Genomic DNA, 21954 nt, shown 5'->3' with positions numbered 1-21954 from the left:
CCTTAATAAGCGATGTTTATAACGGGAAGGACAAAAGCACCATTTTATCATATATGTTATGAGCAAATAAGATTGTAACATCAGTAGCAAAACCATATATAAACCATACAACAAAGGCCTGATGCTGCAACATACTAAGAGTATAGACCCACTGCACATTTACATAATCAAATACCAAAAGTAAAAGTACCATTACCTAACTATCTCAATCAAAATTTTGAATTCATCATGGTTCCTGCTTCCTAACAATAGCTTAATAATCAACTTCTTTCTGTAATAGGCTACTACCTATAACTCCAATAATTGAAAGAAGTCAATTGGCATTATAAACATTTGCAGGCAGTGCTGAATTATGAATAATCAATTATGCGGCAGGTGACTAGGGTACCTCATCAAAATCATGAAACAAAGCCAGTAAGAATAATTTAAAAGAGTATGATTGTGTGTTCAACAATCATATTTATGGTAACAATGCCCTTATGGTAGTCATAAATCATAATGCTATTTATATTTAATATTTACTGTTATACGCTTCATTTTTAGCTGCATATTCTTTTTTTCTTTATCTATGTGGGAGCACCTAATTAGATGTTAGTGTAAAAGTATCTTTTTAGGCTTAGCATAGCAATTAAACTCTAAATGTGTGTGTGCTTACGGCATGGATAGATTGTAGAATATGAAGCCAAAAAATAATGGACTCCAATTGCAAGATGTGAGTGCTGCATGCTCATCTAATTGCTTTGAAGACACTTCAAAATCAGAACAAAAAGCTTTTCATTAAAAGGTAAAATCAGGAGAGAATTACAAGGCATCATCAAGTCACAGATGTAATTTACGTTTTGATTCAAGGTTCAGAAATAAGTAAACAAATGTTCAAAGTTAACTGCAGCCAGCTACCCTTTATTGATATGAAAAGCTTACACGCTCTTTAATGGTTGAACATTATGCAAAGACTATTCTGATAATTTCCATTGACAGAAACAGAAAAGTTGACCGGATAATAATGTCATCTCATGGTAGCACCAACCTGGTCACATGCAAAGAAAAGTAATCAATGATAGTAACTTGAACCCAAACAAATGCATAAAATGTTGTACTAAACAATCCTGTGCACACTAAAAAGGGTAAAAACGGACATTATTGAGCATCTTCAAACAGTTAGAGTGAATGCAGAACGTTCAATATAAACACCAGAGCTATACAAGAAAAAGGAAATATATATTCCTAACAATAAAGAAATAAAAAATGTGGAACCCAGCATGAATTAATGATTATAATGCAGTGTGAATGAAGAGTATTTTTCCTCGTCTTCAAGGGAGAATTCATCAAGGCTGTGTTTGGTAACTAAAATATGACACAAATATAAAGATTGAGAGATAGAAAAAATGTCTTCCCTTCGTACTCAGGTTTTAGAACAGAAAATAAAGGAAGTTTGTGCACTACAGAATACTATTTTGTACATGTCTCTAGCATCAAACACATTTTTGTTTCTCTCTCCTGCTCTGTCTCAATACCAAACTCAGCCCAAGTGTGCAAGTTGGTTGCATATATTGAAATTATGTCCAAATCAAGACATAAAAACTGCTGAAGAGTCAAGCCAAACACAACCTATATAAAACTTACTTCTAACACAGGTGGGACAATAGGTGTATCTTTAAAAAGTTATAACGATATGGAATATATTATGAGATTTAAAATCTCAATTTTCTCCAGACAGTGTTTATTCTTTTGAACAGTTAATCCCGTGACAAAATCGGCCCCATAAACTGAAACTGTTCCAGCAAATGAACATACATGTGATGCTGGGCCTGAATAGAAACATAGTTACATAACCTCACTAAGATATGACAATATTAATGCACTCAAGCTTTAAGATATGGCAGCAGAATTCAATTACTGCTGTAGTGTTTTTCTTGTTTTGGTCATTCTAAAAGAATATCATGCCATGACCCATGAGAATGATGTTACCCCCCTTACCCTACATCAGAAAGGCAACTGATACCCACTGCTTTTGTCTTCCATTGGAGTATAACTCCTTGTAGTCACAGACTTCCTCAGGTCTCTTCCAACATGGCCAGTCATATTTAACACCTAAAAATATTATTTTCTGATAGAATGTTGAAAGGAGTTTCTGAAATTACCCTTAGAAAACCTAAAGGTATCAATACTCTTTACTTATTTGTAGTTAAGAATTTTGTCACATGTCCCATGATCTTGGAGTTATATTTTATTATTTACTTTTAGACCTATTAAACTTGTTACGAAATCACAACCATTAAATACAAATGGGATACAGTACCTTTACGAAGACATGGGTATCGAATAAAATATTTTCTCAAAAAAACTCGTCCAAATCTTCCCAAAATTGCAGTTTTGTTATTTCCCTGTTATAGTAACCTGGAATGCTTTCTCTAATTTCTCACTCCATCTTTACCATTCTTCCCAGGTTACAGATTCTGAAGTGTCTAAATTACATTCTCAACAACACACTTCCATTTGATTTCTTGAAGGCACATAGATCATTCATTTATTCATGGTGTCAAATGCAATATTTCAAATGCACAAAAAAAAAAAAAATTGAATCCAATTCTTGCAGGTTGTAGCCCACCTTGTTTACCCACATTTGTCCAAGGAATGAGAATTCTTAATTATTTCTGTGCACAAAATTGGTTGCCTAACTTTGGTAGACCTCTAAGTAAACATGCCAAAATCCCAAGTCTATCACCCCAATGCCAGGTCACATAATGATACTCTTGAGATCTTGCAGACCATAGCTCTTTGGTTTGATTACTAAGTAATGCAGCTATCCATGAAAGGGCACACCTACCATTATTCAAAATTCCCAAAGAAAGATACACATAAGGCACTAGCAGCACTCTAGAGCAATTTAAGAATAGACAAGGAATAGATTTGGAACTTTTGGATATTATTCATTAACAGCTTCCAAGTCGATTTTCGACATACTAATCTTCAATCCATAGTTAAAAACCTACGGAAGAGTGGAAGATTTGAAAAATGGTCCTTGTTCTTTCCTAAAAATTAGTGTCATCAGCAGATAACAAATGAGAGCCTACAATCCATTCTAAGCCCAAGTTTACACCTTCGATAGTCTTATTCGCAACTGCTCTACAAAGTAAGTAACTAAGCCCAAAGAAGAGAATAAAAATGAGGACAAAGGATCTCCTTTGCCTAGCCCTCACACCCTTGACCACGAAACCAACATTTTACTCAACATAATAATGAAAAAGTCCTGGCTGAGAGAGGGTCTACAATCCAACTTCTCCTCCAAGAATCAACCACCTTTTTCATGTAAAACCTTGTTCAAGAAACCCCCAAGTAATCTGATCATAAGTTTTATCAAAGTCCAATTTACATAATAGACTTTGTCTTTTCCTTTGCTTTAAGTCATGCACCTCCTTATTTGCTACTGAAATAGCATCCAGAATTTGTCTACCAAAGGCATTCTGATTTTGAGAAATAGTATCTCAGGACAACCCAATCAAACAGATAAATAAATATTTGCAACAATTTGATATACGAATCAGTGGCACAACAGATGGGCTTACAATCTATAATGCTAACAGATCAATCTTTGTAAGTCCTAGTAAACAATCAGATAAAAGTAGAGCTAAACATTAACCACAATTTCCACAATTAAGGAATTCTGCGAACACCTTCAAAGGGTATATTGTTTTCCTCTTCTTGAAAAGTGTCTCTCTCTGAAAGAGAAACCTTCTCCTAAGTGGTTGCACACCTTAACTAATACAGTTTAAAGTTTAAACTACTCACCATTTGCAGAACAACTAATACAGTATTGTGCTATAATAAAGTCATAAAGATATCACTAAATAATGAGCTCTCTTCCTAATATACACCACCTATCATATGAAACAGTCTTCATATATAACACCCAATGAACACTAAGATTCAAAATCAAGGTAAATAAGCCATTTAAGAATATGATAAAAAAGGGACTACAACTTGCTTCCACAGAAGCATGACGGACTCAAAAGTTAAAAACTCCTACTGGAAGGAAGGTCCAAAGATGCATAATTTCATCCCCATCCTACCACAGAAAGCTACAATATAATCAATCTCGTCTTGAAAAATGTAATTTCAACTAAAAACCTACACAAGCAACCATCCAAGCACTACAAAAAAGTAAACCTTCAAGTCTGCTCATTAGCTCACGTGAGTTCACGCGAGATCAAACGCATTTATGCTACTCTTTCAATTCATTCAAGCTAAGCATGCCCGGAAGCAATGAACAATGAAAAATGAACAACCAATTAATCATCATAAACACAAAATCAAGGTGTTTTTAAATCCCCAATCCCCTAAGTTCCGGCGATCAGAGCAAGTAACAACAATCGAGAGATGCCAAAACACAATCGAGAAATTCCATCTTCCCATTATTCAAATCACACAGACTCCACATACCCAAATAAGAAAGGGGGCAACGGTAAGAACACCTATTTCTGATATCCACCGCCGATGGCATCCATGTCCTCCTCGATCGTGGTGTTGAGGTAAACCGGAGGGAAGTCAGACGGCGAGAAAATCTTCTCTTTCTTCATCTTCTCGAGTTCTGGCTTGCGGAGGACGGTGCGGCGGATAGGGGGGCGGTTGCGGCGCTGGTCGCGGCTGTAGTACTTGATGTCGTACACTGTCTCCGGCAAGGAGGTTGGGACACAGGCCTTCTCCCTTGCGGTGGCGGGACAGAAGACACGGTACTCGAGGGCGCCGGGGAGCGCCGACTTGTACTCCGGGTCGGCGCAGGGACCCGTGATCTCCCATGGCTTCTTGATGTAGCGCTTTAGGGTTTGGAAGAGGGAGCTTGAGGATGCGGGTTTCGCCATTGGTTCTGCTGAAAAATGATCGATCGGAGTGGGTGGGGGTGGTGGTGGTGGCGATGCCGAATTTTATGTTGTTCTGATTTGGATACTGCGATTGGGGTTTTTTTCGATTTGGTACCGAGTCCGAAATTGACCCGAACTGGTTTACGCTATCCGAAATATAGAACAAAGGGCCTTCTATTCATGCACGTTTTTTTTTTGGTGACTTCTATTCATGCACGTTTAGAAACAAATAGTAGCTTACTAGTTTGTTTAAATATATGTTAGAGATTCAAATTTTGTCTTGTATATGTAATAATTTATTGACCAATAATAAATTCTTAAATAGAGCTCAATACTGCAATAAATTAATTCTTGACCTATCGAGTTGATAGATACTATGAAAAAAAAAAAGAAACAAATAGTTAGAATTTTTTTACCGTATAAAAGAATAGCGTTCATTTATGAATATGACTCGAAACATCCAAAATAACGAAATTACAAATATGTTTTGGAGTATCTTCTATTCACATTGAGTTTGAATTGGTAAGTGTCATCCTAACCAATTCATGAACTATTTTATTATCACTCTTTTTCACGTGAGAAAAAACTATTGATCTAAGTTTTTTTAGCTACATGTAAACAATCCTTTATATAGGATTCAAAATATTTTTCTGGCTACTAGTTTTCTTGAGAGACTAAATTACTTCAATGTTATTGCCTTTAATAATTATATAATAAAAAATAACATTCTTGGGTTTTTTCTAACCTGATTAGGCAAGCAAAAATCTCGACTTCATGAGCCTGAATAGTCACACTCTCTTTCCTTGTAGCTGCCATAAGAATTTTTCCCTTATAATCTCTAGCCACTATGCCAATACCCACCTTTTTCTTTTTTTTTCAAAGATAGTAGGTTATATTTCATTAATTATTGAAAAATAAAATATAAAGATGTCCAAAAGCAGGACAGCATAATGAAAGGTGAAAATTTCCCAAAAACACTACATTGAAGGTATTCATCCAACAGTGTATGGTCGAAAAATGAAGAAAAATCTTAAAGAAGAAAGAATGATAAATTAAATTGAATGCAACTAAGAGCTTGCCTCATGGAGATGACGACCTAAACTGTGAGTTCTTTGGATTTCACGGAGCAACTTGACAGATCTTGCTAGAATGACAGACGACATTGAAGTAGAACATTCAAAAATCAACTGGTTGCGAGCTTTCCAGAAGTTCCAGCAAATGATGGCAAGCAATTGAGGATTACGGTCAGCATTCTTCAATGGGTTAAGCATCTCTGTTGATGCAGTCCACCATGTCCAAAAGTTGTTAGGACTCTGAGGGGGAAGACAGTCACGAAGATAACTCTGAGACCATACATCTTTAATTCTAAAGCAATCGATCAAACAATGAGTGACTATTTTGGTTGCTTCATGACAGCAGGGGTATATTGGTGATATAGATGGGATGCGGTGATGAATCTGAGCAAGCACCGGAAGCCGGCCATGGAGAGCTTTCCAAATAAATAGCTTAATTTTGTGAGGCAAGTTCAACTTCCATAGATCAATCCACAGCTTTTTCTGCTGCATATAATTAGGACAAAGCTCCAGAGGCAGATGGTAAAATAAATAGCCAATTCTGTAACCTGAAGCTGTATCATATTGCTTGGATTTGTTCAAATTCTATTGCGATTTGTCCCTACTCTGCTGAATTTTAACTGACAAAATCCTGTTTGTAACGTCTTGGAAAAATAATTCTTGAATGAGATTCTGATTCCAATTCCTATCTTCAGTAATTAGATCTTTAACTCTTGGAACCAACTCAGAAATAGCCTATCTATTTGGCATGTCAGAAATCATTAAAAGATACGGAGGAGGCAGCCAAGGATCCTCAAAGGTTCGGATATTCTCTCCAGTACCCACAGCCCAATTAAGACCTTTTTCAACAATCTTTCGGCCTTCCAATATGCTCCTCCATCCCCAAGAAGGTAAGACTCCAATTTTCTGCCGTTATAGCATTACCATTGCTAAATTATTTACCTCTTAGGATTTTGGATAATAAGGAAGTAGGCTGTGTTATGAGTCGCCAAAACTGTTTGCCTAAAAGCGCCAGATTTTGGATTCTGAGATCTTTAAATCCAAGGCCTCCTTCTTTTCGTGGGCGAGTCATAGTGTCCCAGCTAATCCAAGCCATCCGCCTTTTAGAATCTTTTTGTCCCCACCAGAACTGAGAAAGTAGAAAGTGAATTTCCGAAATTAAACCATCAGGCAACTTGAAGCAAGACAATGTATAAATAGGAATAGCTTTTCCCACTGCTTTAAGCAATACGTGTCTACCACCTGACGATAGAAGATTGCGCTTCCACCCTTGGATTCTTTTCCGAACCTTTTCTTTGATCATACTAAAAGAAGCTTTTTTCGATTTAGAGACTGTAGAAGGCAAACCAAGGTATTTATCCTGAGCCCCAATATGATTAATATTCATAGAGTTAGTCAGTAGTGTACGAGTAGTGGAGGAAGTGTTGTGGCTAAAGAATACAGCAAATTTATTAAGATATACCCTCTGGCCACTGATGCTTTCATAAGAATTCAATAAATGCAAGATATTTAACATGCTTCAGGATTAGCCTTACAGAATAAGATGGAGTCATCAGCAAAAAGGAGGTGGTTGACCTTCGGACATCGCCTATGTATCTGAAGACCCTGAATTAGTCTGTTTTGTTCTGCCTTGTGTAGCAAGAAGGAGAGACCTTCTGCATAGAAAAGAAAAGATAGGGAGATAGAGGATCTCCTTGTCGAATAACTCTATTTGGTTTGAAGAAACCATAAGGTTGTCCTTCCACAATAACAGAATAAGAAACAGTTATCACTAATTCTCGAATCCACATGATCCACCGGGAGTCAAAACTAAACTTCTCCAATATAAACCAAAGAAAGTGCCATTCCACCCTATCATATGCCTTACTCATATCTAATTTTAGCGCTATTTCATTTTCGAGTCCCCCTTTTTTTGTTCTTCAAGTAATGCATACACTCGTGAGTAATTAGGATATTATCAGAGATTAATCTGCCTTTAATAAAAGCACTCTGCGTAGGGCTAATTAGTCTATTCATCATACCCTGAAGTCTATGTACAAATACTTTGGAGATAATCTTATAAAAGACTGAAGATAAGCTTATTGGTCTTACCTGAGTCATATCTTTAGCATCAGAAATCTTGGGAATAAGACAGATTTGAGTGTGGTTAAAATCCTTTAAAATTCTGCCCCCTGAAAAGAAGCTCGTAATTGCTCGAAACACATCACCACTAAGTATGTTCCAGAAGCTTTGAAAAAATTTTGCTGTCATACCATCGTCTCCTGGAGCACTTTGAGGATGAATGCTAAATGTTGCACGTTTCACTTCCTCCATAGTCATTGGTCTTTGAAGCCTACGATTCATGTGAGCTGTAACCTTAGGTTCAAAATCAGTAAACAGAGGTTCAGGATTCTCATGACAAGTGGAGGAAAAGATGTTCTTGAAATAAGATTCAGCCACAGAAGCAATACCAGCATTTGAAGTAGCCACTTCACCATCACTGCCAGTTAGTAGCCAAATTCTATTCCTTTGGATTCGATTTCTAAATTTCTGATGGAAGAAAGCTGTATTCTGATCACCGGATTTGAGCTATTTGACTCTAAACTTATCTTTCCAATAAGATTCCTCATTTTGCAATGCTTTTTCAAGTTTGTCCTCTATTTCTGAAATGATGTCACCTCCATGAATTCCTGCTAAACGAAGTTCCTCTAATTCATACTGTAGTAAATCAATCTCCACCTTCGAATTAGATCTGTGTTCTTGCTGCCATCTGACAATCTTATGCCGACAACGCTTTATTTTTTGAGCTAGGATATACATGGCTGAACCATCAATCTGTTCGTGCCAAACTTCTCTAACAATCTGCCTTATTTCATCATTGGAATACCATCTTTCTTGGACTTTGAATCGGCGTTTAGATCTCTCAGTTCTTGGATTAGAGTCTAAGAGAAGAGGGGAGTGATCCGAGCCTGATTCTGACAGTCTAAGAACCGTTGCATTGGGATAGAGTTGCTGCCAATCAACTCCTACCAGGAATCGGTCCAGTCTTTCCTGTATCAACTCATCACCCATCCGTCTATTCGACCAAGTGAATGGTCTTCCGACCATATCAATATTAATCAGAGAATTATCATCAATAAAACTGTTAAAGATTTCAATAGAAGAAGGAGATTTAGCACCCCCACATGCTTTCTCCAATTGATTAGAAATGGCATTAAAATCACCCATTAACACAACCTTACCATCAAACTGTTGGGTGACTAAAGTTAATTCAGCAAACTGAGCCATTCTATGTTGATCATTTGAACTAAGATAAACACCTAGAACACCATAGGGATCATTAGAACCAGCTGTCAGAACTGATGCCGCAATGAAGAATCTACCATGCTGTAAAATCTGAACAGTGCAACCATCCCTCCATGCCATTGCCAAACCCCCTGATAATCCATCCGGATCCACAATAAACCATTCCTTGAAACCACAAGATCTTAGTTTTCCTTCAACTTGTCGAGATTGCTTTTTCGTTTCACAGATAAAACCAATCTCGGGGGAGTAAGATTTACAAATCCCTTTAAGATTGTGGATTATCAGGGGTCTCCCCAAACTCCGACAATTCCACGAGAGCAGTTTCATATTTCTTTGGGTGCCACTTGAAGGCTGGCACCCTCCACCGTCATAGCATCAGAGACAATATCATTGAGACAAATTTTCTTTAAAACATCTTTAGTACCATTACCTCCACTCCTCCATTTGAAACCTATGACAGACTTTCTGGCAAGTTGTTTCAGGTTTGGCTTTTTGTTCTCTTTTTTAAACTTGGATATGACGTTATTATTGTGTTGGACATTATTCATGGGATAGGATATCTCCAATAAAGCATTAGAAGAAGAATTAGTATTAGTAGCCGTACCAGTATTTTCTGATTCACCCTCATTTTCTGCTCTAGAATCCGAATTGACAGCAATTTTTTCATTATTCTGTTTTTTCTGATCATCTTGCACACTCATTTTTGAAAAACTATCAAAAAGCCAAGCAGGTGGAGATTTTTTCTTCTGTTGAGCTGGAATAGAACCATCTCGAGGTTGGTTAGGATTAAAGGAAGCTCTCTTTTCAGTTAAACGCCTACCGACTTGATCTGCCTTAAGCCATTCACCAACTCTATCTTCCTTGATATTATTTTGGGCATAATCATCAATAAACATTGGCAGTTCTTAGATTCATGCCCCAATTTTGCTCAATAAGTACAGAACACACCTATACGTTCATAGCGTACTCCAATTTCCAGCATTTTCTGATTAGGATCAAGCAATTTCAGTGTATCCCTCACTCTTTTATCACCGTTCAGTTCCACTTTAGCCTTCACTATGCGTGTATCTTTGCCTCTAACTTCAAATAGAGCAACATCTTCAATTTGACCAAGTCTCCCACCCAATTTTCGGCCAACCTCAAGTATTTTGTATTGTTCAGGCAATCCCAAAATTGTGCCCATACAGGAAAAGAAGAGATGTGATTATCCTCTATGTTTATTGACTGCTTCCATCTGCGAACATGAATAACAAAACTCTTGAATAACCAGGGTGAACCCCTCTCAAATTCGATTCACATCAGAGTCATTCTCAAAGAAAAATTGAAACTGGTTCCTGGATTTTTTGACTACTCTGAATCCTTCTGGTTTATTCCATATTGCATAGAGAGCTCCTTCCATGGTACCTACGGAAAAGATCCGATCTGAGAAAATTCTTCCGGACAGGCTCCGTGTATAGGCTTGAATTCCTTCAGAAACATCTTCATAAGCTAAAACGATGAAGTCATCCTCCTTATTACTATCAATTATATGAGGATTCTGAGTCTCTGATTTGTTACTCATGGTGTAGAGAAAAATAGAATTAGTATTTAATGATTTCAGAGAGAAATAAGATATATGGAATGAGTGAATTAGAAAACGGAATGAGTGAATTAGAAAACGGAATGAATTAAGAGAGGAATGAATTGGGAGAGAAAACGGAAATTAGGGAACTAAGTGTAAAAGAAATTAAGAGAAGAAAGTAGAAGAAGATGGAAAAGACTTTGACGAAGAAAAGACAAAAAAAGGTGTAACCATGGAGGTGGCGCAATGAAACCCTAGCAGAGCGTGAACGAACTCATGGGGCGTTAGATGAGGAGTACGTACTCCCGCTAATTTGATTCTACTATTATTTAAAATTGCCAATACCCATCTTTCGCTAATTAAAACAGATGCATCAACATTTATTTTAAGGAAAAGTATATGGAACTAAGAGGTTACTAACAAAAAACTAAACAAAACCATATTAATTTATATTTATTCTTAATTAATTTAATTTTTTTTAATTTATAATATTTGTTATTAATTGGTGTTTAATTAAAATCAACTTTTGAGTAATATCTTTCCAAAACTGCTCCTAAGATCACCACGCAAAATCAAACCTGTTTTTTCACACCTCACACTCGAAGCCAATACAAAAAAAATTCGGAAAATATATAAAAGAACGTCCATTTAGTATGAAAAAGAAACATTCAGATACTTAGCAGAAGAAACATCCATATATATTAACTCGTACCATTTTGATTCCGTACCATTGTTGTTATTTTAATTATGTGAGTTGGTAGTTTCACCCACTGATTTGAAATCATCGAGCCTTGGGCAGCCTCATGCATTTCGGAAGCACCAATATGCAGCGCCCTGAGGAACTCATCATGACTCTTCTTTGCTGATTCTGCCACATCTCTTGGGTTCGAGTCCTTCCCTTCGAAGAGGAGCAAGTTGCGCACTGTCTAGAGCTCAATGAGACAATAATAGAAAAGGCCTTGTGATTCGGGCTCCAGAGCTTTATGCAAACTTTCAATCCATTCGAGGGCCTCCATTCCTTGGTTCTCCGACGATCTAATCGCAAGGGAGCAGTTAAACCAGAAGCTCCGAGCGAATTCGCAGTTCTTGATCAGGTGAGTTTCTGATTCCTCCTTCTTCCAACATCTGGGACAAAGGGCTGTGCAATTGACATACCTACATTGCAGGTTTAGTCTTGTTGGCAGTGACTTGTTGAGGATCCTCCAAGTATAATTGATGGCTCTTGGGTGAGCCGAAGCCTTCCAGAGACTTTTCCAGCGGGGTGTTTCCTGGCTAGAGGGATATGCTACTATGTTGGGACCTGTTGTACTTCATGATTCTGTTGTATGTTGTTCTAACTCTGTATTCTCCATTTTACACGAATTTCTAATAGAATTGGTCATGCTGTATTGTAATTGGTAGATGAATTTCTAGTATTTGTTGAGCTTCAAAGTCTAGAAACATATTTCTAATCTTGTCAGCGTCCCATCTCTTACCCTCTTCATCCATTAGCTCCTCTAACCAAAGCATTGTCTTCCAAAATGTTGACCGGACTCCATAACTTGTGTTCGTTCTGGTTGGGTATCCAGGGTGACCCCCAAATCTTTACTGACCTTCCATCACCAATCTTCACGGTCCTCCTAATTACAAGATCTCCTTTGCCTTCCAGATGCTTCACCACGTGTAGCTCAGATTAAAGCCCATAGATGCTTTTAAGAAATTAGTCCTAGAAAAATACCTAGCATTGAGGACCCTCGCAGTTAGAGATTGGGGTTTTGTCATCAGCTTCCAACCCTGTTTTGCTAGCAGAGCAGAGTTGAAAACTTCAAAATTCCTAAAACACACCCCATCTAATTTGCTTGAGCAAAGCTTGTCCCATCTGATCCAGTGAATTTTTCTTTTTCCATTTTTACTTCTCTAATAGAATTTTCTGGTCATAGCATCCAAGTGTTGGCATAAACCTTTAGGGATTTGAAAGCATCCCATGATGTATGTGGGTATAGCTTGAACAACTACGTTTATCAGCGTTTCCTTTCTCACTCTGGATAGATATCTCTCCTTCCAACCTTTTAACTTCTTCCAAATTCTCTCTTGGATAAAATCAAAGACTTCCTTCTTGGATTTCCCTATGAAAGTGGAGAGTCACAAGTACTTGGTGTGTTGTTCCACTGCCTTTATCCTAAGCCATTCCTGGATCAGAATTTGTCTGGTATTTGGTACGTTTCAGCTGAAGGAAATCTCAGACATGTCCAGGTTGATTCTTTGGCCCGAAGCTGTCTGGTATTGGATGAGCACCTCTTTAATTCCCATAATATCTTGGTCTGATGCTCTAGCAAACAGAATACTGTCATTTGCAAAAAACGCAGTTAACTTGTGGAGCATGTCTCGTCACTCTATTTCCCCTGATGACTTGATTCTCTTGCGCCCTTATGAGAAGACCCAAAAGTACCTAGGCGCATAGCACAAAAAGGTAAGGAAAAAAGGGGTCCCCCTATCTTAAACCTCTGGTTGGGGTAATCGGTCTGCTGGGAATGCCATTAATGAGGACCAAGAAAGATACAGTAGACACACATCTCATTATCACATGCACCCACTTTGTTGGAAAGTCCATCGATGTCATGACCTCTTGTAGGAATCTTCATTCTATACAATCATATGCTTTGGCCATATCACGCTTTACTCCAACGTAACCCTTCTATCCTGTGGTATTTTTTTCATGTAGTGGAATATCTTAAAGGCCACTAAACCATTGTCTGTAATAAGCCTATCTTGCATGAAAGCACTTTAGAACTCTCCAACAATATACGGAAGGATTTGTTTAAGTATGTTTGCAATAGTTTTAGTGACAAGTTTGAATATAACATTACATAAAGAAATTAGCCTAAAATCTTTGGTGTGACTAGGGTTCTTAATCTTTGGAATCAAACAAATACGGGTGACATTAAAATGGGAGGGATCAACATCATTATTTAGGATATTTAGAACAGAATTGATTACATCCTTATCCACTATTTTTCACATTTTTTGGTAAAAAAGTACTGGCACTCCATTTAGGCCTAGAGCATTGGTTGGGTGCATTTGTTTGAGGGCTTGAATGACCTCTTCGGCTGTAAAAACCTGATTCAACACCTCTCTTTTTTCATCATTAATTCTTGTCAAAATATCTCAACATAATGTCTTCAATATTCTCCTCATCTTCATGTATGACTCCGTTATCATCCCGAATACACTTCACCTAATTTCCACTCTTCCTTTTGTGACACTTTTTAGTGAAAGAATTTGGAATTTCTGTCTCCATGCTTGAGCCAGTTCGTTCTTGATCTTTGGGCCCATCAGATTTCTTCCTCCTTAAGTGCTTCATCCAAATCCGCTTCCACTTCTTTGATATGAAAAATAACCCCCTCTTCCTGTTTTATGGAGTTGAGGTGTTGGAGCTTGTTTTGCATTTGTCTAATTTTTTTGGGATGTCACCAAAATTCCTTTTTCCCCACCTGTCAAGCTTTCTACCACATTGCCTTATCTTCAGGTGGAAATGCTCTTCCTTGCTTCTCCAAGTCTCCTTTACAGTTTCTTCACACTCTTCATTGCCAATCTAGCACTCTTCAAATCTGAAGCGATGTATCTGCTTCATCTTACTCTTATTCTCACCCACCAAATCCACTAATATTAGATTATAGTCTGATTTGAATCTATTTAGGTGTTAGACAATGGTCTTGTAGAAGGTTTCTCTCCACTCCATGGTTACCAAAGTTCTGTCCAACTTCTCTTGGATGTTTGCATCCTCTACTTGTCCATTAGTCAATGTGAAAGAGTGTCTCAAAAAGTCTAAGTCGAGTAGTTCATTTATTTTAAACACTTCTCTAAAATTCTGGACTTGTGATAACAATACCAGATTACCTCTTTGCTTCTCTTCTTGACCCATGATTTGATTAAAGTCTCCAAAAACTATCCATGCCAGCTGCGAGTTTCTCCCTAGAGTGCTTAGGAGATCAAGGCTGAATTGTTTATTTTCGCTCTTTGGGCAGCCATAAAAACTGGTTGCTCTCCACCTCTGGTCTGGTTCTGTCATTCCCACTTCCAAATCAATGTAGTTTATAGATAATGACTTGATTTCTACATTGATCATGATGTCCCACATTACCGCTAAACCACCATCTCTTTGTCTCCTATCTCCTCACAATCTACCGCTACAATAGTCACCATCCCACCTTTGTATCTCAGTCTCATCATCTCTATCTCCTTTCTCCTTGTCTCCATAAAAAAAACAAGGTTGGGTCCTTGTTTTTTAACGAGTTTTGTTAGAGCTCAAACTGCCCATGGGTTCCCAAGTCCGCAACAGTTCCAGCTTATAATTTTTATGGTTCTCGGCAGGGCTGCCTTGCAGCTTCTGTCATTGTAGTTGCTGTTTTGATTGTGCTTTTCTTTGCTTTCGAATCTGGTACCTCAATCTCCATGTCTATGATCTCCAGTGCTTTCTTTTTTTCTCCTCCTGGCTCTGCATTCTCCTTCTCCATTTTAATTGTTGCTGCTAGTTGTCTTACTTGTCTCTTCCATGTCTTCCCTCCCATATTATCCATATCTGTCTTTATATTTGTTGCATCTGTGAGTAATTCTATTCTGAGCTCTTCTTTTCCTTGTTCTGGTTTCTTATTTCTATCCTCCCCTCTTTCTTGATTGTTCTAGATGGACAGCAGGTAATTTCCTGAAAGTTCTTTTCTCATCTCCCTTCTTTGACCCTTCATCCCCTCCCCTTATCTCGTCGTTCTTCCTTTCCTTATTTTCCATAGTTAGTCTCTCCAGTTTCTCCATCAATTTCTCTATCAGTTTCTTCTGATTCATCTTTCTTTTGACTTGGGGCTCCGCCTTCTCCCTTGCTTGATGCCTATTCTCACCTGTCATTATCGTCCCCACAATGTTCACTTTCAGCCATGAGCCTAAGTCTTTGAATTGCTTGCATCCCTTCTCTTCGTCTTCTGTAGCCCTCTCACAATAGTAGCATAGGGGAGTTTTTCATACCTGAAATTCACCCAAACCAATCCATCTTGCTTGCTTTATATTCACTCCCTTCATGACGGATTTGTTGATGTTTAAGGGTTATAATGGCCTTTAGAAATCGTGCTTGGTCTCTAGTATTTACAAAAAGCTCGCACTCTTTTACCTCTCCCAACATTAAAGCTATTTTTCTCCCCAGTTTGGTGGCTTTGTAGTGCTCGAATAGGTGCCAGAGTTGTACCTTGATGTCTGCCTTGTTTAAACTCTCCTCTGTTAAGTCTTCACTTTGCTCCCATTTCTTCAGTAATAGCCAAGAGTTTCTGAATGTCCAGGGGCTATTTTTGAAGGATCTTTCCTAGTCTATTTTTTGTTGAAAGAATATTTGGTAGATATTGGGTTTTAGTTCCACTATTCTCAGACCTTGTGAGATCCTTCAAATGTTTTGCATTGTAGATTGAATCCAGGCACTATTAATATTTTTGTCTGTCAGCAGCTTCCCCACGAGACTGGTAGCACACCCTTCCAATCCTTCCTTTACATCTTCATTGTTATATATGATCAGGGGTTCATATTCTTATTGGTTTTTATCTCCGTGGTCTTTTGTTGTGCCTTTTTATGCTTTTGACATATTCGGTTGTGTGTAAAACTGAAACATGTTTTTGTGCCTCTTTTGTAGTGGTACGAGGTTTGTGGTTGAAAGATTAATGAAACAGGATCAAATTGAGAAAAGCAGTACAATGGCGGGATTTTCACAATGGACGGATGAGGCACTACACTCCTTATTATCCTAGGAGGGAATTGGCTTTAGAGGAGAAAAGAGTTTTTAAAAATTTAGAGAACTTTGATTTCTAAGTGTGTTAGTTAGAGTTCTTGAACTATCTACTATTATTAAAATCTATAAATGATTTTACGAAATTTCTAATCTCTAAGTCTAAACATAGTAATTCCATAGCCTTATTTTGTAACAAGTTTTTTTCTACAATATCCTTCTGTCTCAAATACCAAAAACTACAAGGTATATTGGTTTGTGAAAATATTTTTTATTTTTATTTTAAAAAAAAATATTTTTAATTTTTCACATCTCATCAAGAAATACGGTTGATTTGTAAAATGATGATTCATTTCTAAACGTTAAAAATAATAAAAGTATGTTTATTAATCTATTTTTAAAATATAGAATTATTTTTTTTATTAAATATATAATTTTAGTTATTTAATTTTTTTATTAAGTTAGTAATTTATTTTTATCCAATATCAAATATGAAATAAATTATTATTTTAAAATAATTAATTACATTCATATGGACCTACCATTAAGAGATAAGACTAATAATTAATCTATTATTCATTATAATTTTTATAATTTAATGTATCTACTGTTTAACAAATACACTTGTTCAATCTTAAATCTACTTAATATACTAAAATTGGGTTTTTTCCTTAAAATTGGGTTTTTTTTCCTAACTAATGAAAGTGAGGTGTCGATTTCTCATGAATCCATTTTTCTGCCAAAATGGATGTACTATTTTCTCTTCTAAATTTATTTTATGAAAATATCTTTATTATAATTATACTATAATTAGCATTTAAGTAATAATGCATAATTATACTAATATAGAAAAATATTTTTATTATAGTTATATAAAATTAATTTTTAATGTATTATTAAACTACTTATAAATTGAAAATCTTTTTAATTATTTTAATAATAATAATAATATGATAATTATATAATAATGGCACTGGTTATTAATAACTAATTTATTTTAGAAAAATATCTTTATTATAATTATATTACAATATTACAATTAATATTTAATGAATAATGCATAATTATACTAATTTAAGAAAATATCTTTATTATCTAACTATTCTATCTATTTTATTATATAAAAATAAGATTTTTACACTTAATGATGGAACTGATGTGGCATGCTCTCGAGGTGTTTTCTTATTTATTTCATTTAATTTGTTAAAGTAAATCAATTATAATTAATTAATTATATCAATTAATTAATTTGATTAGACATTCAAATCTCACCATTTATTATAATTTATATGAATTAATTAATTATATTAATTATTTGATTTGATTAGAATAAATATCATATTATTTAATAAATAATAAATATGATAATAAAATATATGAATTAATTTAATTAGTTTATTTTTTTAATATCATCTATTTAATATAATAATCTGGAAATATCTATTCTATTATATAAAAATTAAATTTCTGCATTTAATGATAAAACTGTCGTGGCATGAATCTGATGGTGTTTTTTTATTTATTTCTTTTAACTCCTTAAATTCAATTTATTATAACAAATTAATTATATCAACTAATTGATTTGGTTAATTATTTAAATATCATACAATTTATTATAATTTCTATCAATCAATTAATTGTAATTCAAATTGAATGATTATAATAATCTATCTACTTAATATATTAAAACTGCATTTTCCCCTAACTAATGAAAGTGAGGTGTCGATTCTTCATAAATCTATTTTTCCTGCCAAAATGGATATACTATTTTCTCTTCTAAGTTTATTTTATAAAAATATCTTTATTATAATTATACTATAATTAGCATTTAAGTAATAATGCATAATTATACTAATTTAGGAAAATATCTTTATTATAGTTATATAAAATCAATTTTAATGCATTACTAGTATATGTTTTCGTGTCTTGCACGGAATAATACATAAAATTATATAAAAAATTTTTATTAAAATTTAAATAAAAAATATCTAGAGTAATAATTATTATAAATATTTTATAATTTAAAAATATTAAAAATAATTAATATTTATTTTAATCAATTTGGATTGATTGAATGGTCACCCTTAATAAATAGAGTATCAATATGTGGTGAGTTAGTCATCGACTTGTTGAGTTAGGAAATCCGTAGAAAAAAAAATTGTATTTATCTTTAAAATAGATTAATTTTTTATTAATAGCAATACTCAAGGACTTTTGTCTTCGTTGAAATTTATTTGGGACAATTTTATTGTTGGTATCATATTCATTCTTGAAGTCAAAACAATATGATCAACCTTGTTACTTGTTAAAACTTCACATTTTATGAAATGATTTCTAAATTTTCAAATTCATAAACTTATGTCATTACAAAAGTTATTAGATCGATTAATATTTCTTGGTAACATAGTGTACCAAAACACCATCGTTGAGTATTAGTTAGCGTGAAGAGAAACCAATAACAACTTTTGTTCAATATATAATTTATTCTATTGAAAAATAAATTAATATTTTCTAAACTTGTAAATATATTTTTTTCTAATTTTTTACACTATTTTATTTGACAATATTTACCATTAAAAAATAGCAAATGACTATACTATTTTACAATATATATGATGTACAAAATAATTTCTTATCTTGAAATTAATTCTGGTTAGTGAGATAGAATTTAAAATATTTTTTTATTTTCTTACTCAAATTTAATTTAAATTTAAAATTGATTAACAACTCATTTTTTTAATTTCAATAAAAAAATAAATTGATTAGATACAAATATTCGATATTTAATAATTTCAATTATTTAAATTTTAATTACCAAAAATTGGATTAAAAATTAATTATAAACTTAGTAATCGATAATATATATATATATATATTAGTATGTAAATAATAATATCAAATATATTAATTATTTAAATTTTTTGACAGAATTAATGTATAATCTCTTGAGGATTGATTTATTATCCAAAATTTTTTTTCTAAACTTTGTAATATGTAAATATAGTGATATTATTTTTTATTATTATTTGAAAAATTCTTCATAATTTTTTAATTATGTAATTAACTTAATCAATAATCTTTATTATTGCTTTTATACTAAAAAAATATAAATTTATACTATTTACATATATTTCACTACTGATAAATAAATAAATATTTGTACTATTATACTTATTGTCCTAGATAATGACTTAAGTTACTTATTTTGTATGTTAAATAATATTTTGTATGTTAAATTTATTAAATATTAAGATGAAAAAATTATTCAATAAATTATATAAATAGTCATTATAGAAACAAATTATATATCATATATAATAATTCTTGATATATATATATATATAGTGTCATGTTAATATTAAGATTATCTATTTTAATTATGTGAGTGATTATTGTTATTTTTACTTTTTCGTTAGATTAGAAAATAATATTTAAAACTAAAAAAGAGATAGTTAATTTTTTTTAATTTGAATTAAAAAATATCTTGTAAATATTAAGTGTTATAATATTAAAAAATTTCCAACTTTTACATATAATAAGTGTTATAATATTAAATAGTATAGTATTTGCTATAACAATGACTCAAAATATTAATCCAAAATATATTTGGGCCTATTAAGACCTCAATGCAAGCAAGATCAACTAAAATCCATTGTTAGGGTTTCAAATCCGACTTACGTTCATTACCTTAAATGCCTAATGCAGATAAAGTCCACGTGTCCCCTCTTAAATCGGCTCAGATTGGATCCCGTTGCTAGTTAGATATGGTAATGAGTACTCAGGAGAGCGTGAGAAGCCCCCTTCCCATCCCTCACTTTTATTTAAAAAAAATGCCCCCGTTCCTTCTCTGTCATTGCAAGTTCCTGTTTAATTACCCCTTAGGGAACGCAGATCTCCTCGAGTATCTACGAATATTCTTTGAAATTTTTGAAAAAATTAACACAAAAAGATATAATATAATAATTATAAAATAATTAATTCAATATAATTCAACACAATTTATAACATATTCGTTATAAAAGATAACATTTTAAAAAGTGAAAACATAAAAATATATTCCAACACAATAACATAACATAATTTTTTGGGACGATACTGAACGACATAGTGACAGACTTGAGAGGCAGAGAAAGTGAGTTAGAGAGAGAGAGGATTGAGGCTGAGAATGACTCTAAAAGAAAAAGAAAGAATTTGAATTAGAAGCAAAAATTAGGGTTACTAAATTCAAGAAATAGATTTATGTATATATAAATTAGGATAAATTAATAATTTTATATTCCCGTATATTTATTAAGTTCTATGCGGCGGGTACTTATGTTCATGTCTCATTAGAAGTGACAAACGGGAAAGCCCGCCATTTGATAGGCTGGCCCGCCCCGCCCCGCGTAGTAAGGCGGTCCTAAATTTCTCCCCCGCCCTGCCTAATGGTACGGCGAGTTGGCGGGTTCTCTTTTTTTTTTTATAAACTATTAAATATTAAATAATATATATAATTTCACAACAATTTCAATAAATTTATAATTTCTAAAAACATAAAAAAAATTATAATTTTTAAATTCACATACATTAAAGTCTTTATAATTATAAATATGTAATAAAAATAATTATAAACCAAATTTATTGAAACAAAATAATAAAACCAACATTGTCCAAAGTAAAATAAATATTGTCCAAAATATATAATTAAGCATCTTTAAGTTTATAATCAATCAAACATAAAACATAATCCAAAATATAATAGAAAAAATTATATATAATAGAGTAAAATTATATTAATATTTTTATATATTATATATAAATTATAATTCAAATGGTAACTCTGTATTTTTATCCATGTTTGCACTTCTATATCAGTTTTCTTCGCAACTTTGAAGAGAAAAAATTTACACGAACTCCACATATACTTTTATGTTTTTCATTCAATTTATTTGTTGATCCAAACAATGACAAAATGATTTTTTTTGTCCATTTTCTTCTCCAACATTTTATTTCCCTACAAATTCTTCTAATCCAAACAATGCATAAATAAGTCACATTTTTCATATAGCAATAACTTATATTTCACTAGTAAAAACATACGCTAATTAAAAAATTCTATGTAAATTCTATAATTCCACGTGTATATAAAAATATTTTTATTATGAAAAATAAAAATTATGATAAATATCTCATATATTTGTTAGTAAATTATATACAAATATTTTTTGAAGCATATCACTTTTATTATATGAAAATAACTTAAATACCTTTAAATGTGATTATGATAATTCATTAAGTATTATATTTTTTTATTAATTTATATTTAATAATTTATCTCTAAGTTTTAATTATAATTAAAATGTAAGATATGATGTCAAAAAAAAAAAACTAAAACGACATAAATTTTTTTACTAACAAAAAAAATATATTTTATTTTTTATTTTTTAGACATGTCTC

General features: G+C 33.4%; 2 protein-coding genes and 1 long non-coding RNA gene across 4 annotated transcripts; 1 reads left to right on the top strand and 2 right to left on the bottom strand.

Annotated features, from left to right (window-relative positions):
- Positions 1–757: 757 nt before the first annotated feature.
- On the bottom strand, positions 758–5080 carry LOC112722598 (uncharacterized). Of its 2 annotated transcripts, none has more exons than XM_025773688.3 (2): positions 4441–5080; positions 758–1027 (listed from the first exon to the last, which is right to left on the bottom strand). In XM_025773688.3, the coding sequence occupies exon 1, from the start codon at positions 4857–4859 to the stop codon at positions 4473–4475; it is 387 nt and encodes a 128-aa protein (XP_025629473.1). In that variant the 5' UTR covers positions 4860–5080; the 3' UTR covers positions 758–1027; positions 4441–4472. The 2 variants fall into 2 exon arrangements, with proteins under 2 accessions (XP_025629473.1, XP_025629474.1); XM_025773689.3 differs by having other exon boundaries at positions 4473–5019.
- A 2860-nt stretch (positions 5081–7940) lies between these two features.
- On the bottom strand, positions 7941–9544 carry LOC140176201 (uncharacterized). The gene is made up of 3 exons (XM_072206109.1): positions 8730–9544; positions 8024–8411; positions 7941–7961 (listed from the first exon to the last, which is right to left on the bottom strand). The coding sequence occupies exons 1-3, from the start codon at positions 9542–9544 to the stop codon at positions 7941–7943; spliced, it is 1224 nt and encodes a 407-aa protein (XP_072062210.1).
- A 1958-nt stretch (positions 9545–11502) lies between these two features.
- LOC112722597 (uncharacterized) lies at positions 11503–16671 on the top strand. The gene is made up of 3 exons (XR_003162750.2): positions 11503–11872; positions 11945–12101; positions 16426–16671. It is a non-coding gene; the product is annotated as an uncharacterized lncRNA (long non-coding RNA).
- Positions 16672–21954: the final 5283 nt, after the last annotated feature.

The sequence above is a fragment of the Arachis hypogaea genome, chromosome 11, assembly GCF_003086295.3.
Source record: "Arachis hypogaea cultivar Tifrunner chromosome 11, arahy.Tifrunner.gnm2.J5K5, whole genome shotgun sequence".
Taxonomy (NCBI): Eukaryota; Viridiplantae; Streptophyta; class Magnoliopsida; order Fabales; family Fabaceae; genus Arachis; species Arachis hypogaea.
This window is presented reverse-complemented; position numbering and strand designations above follow the sequence as displayed.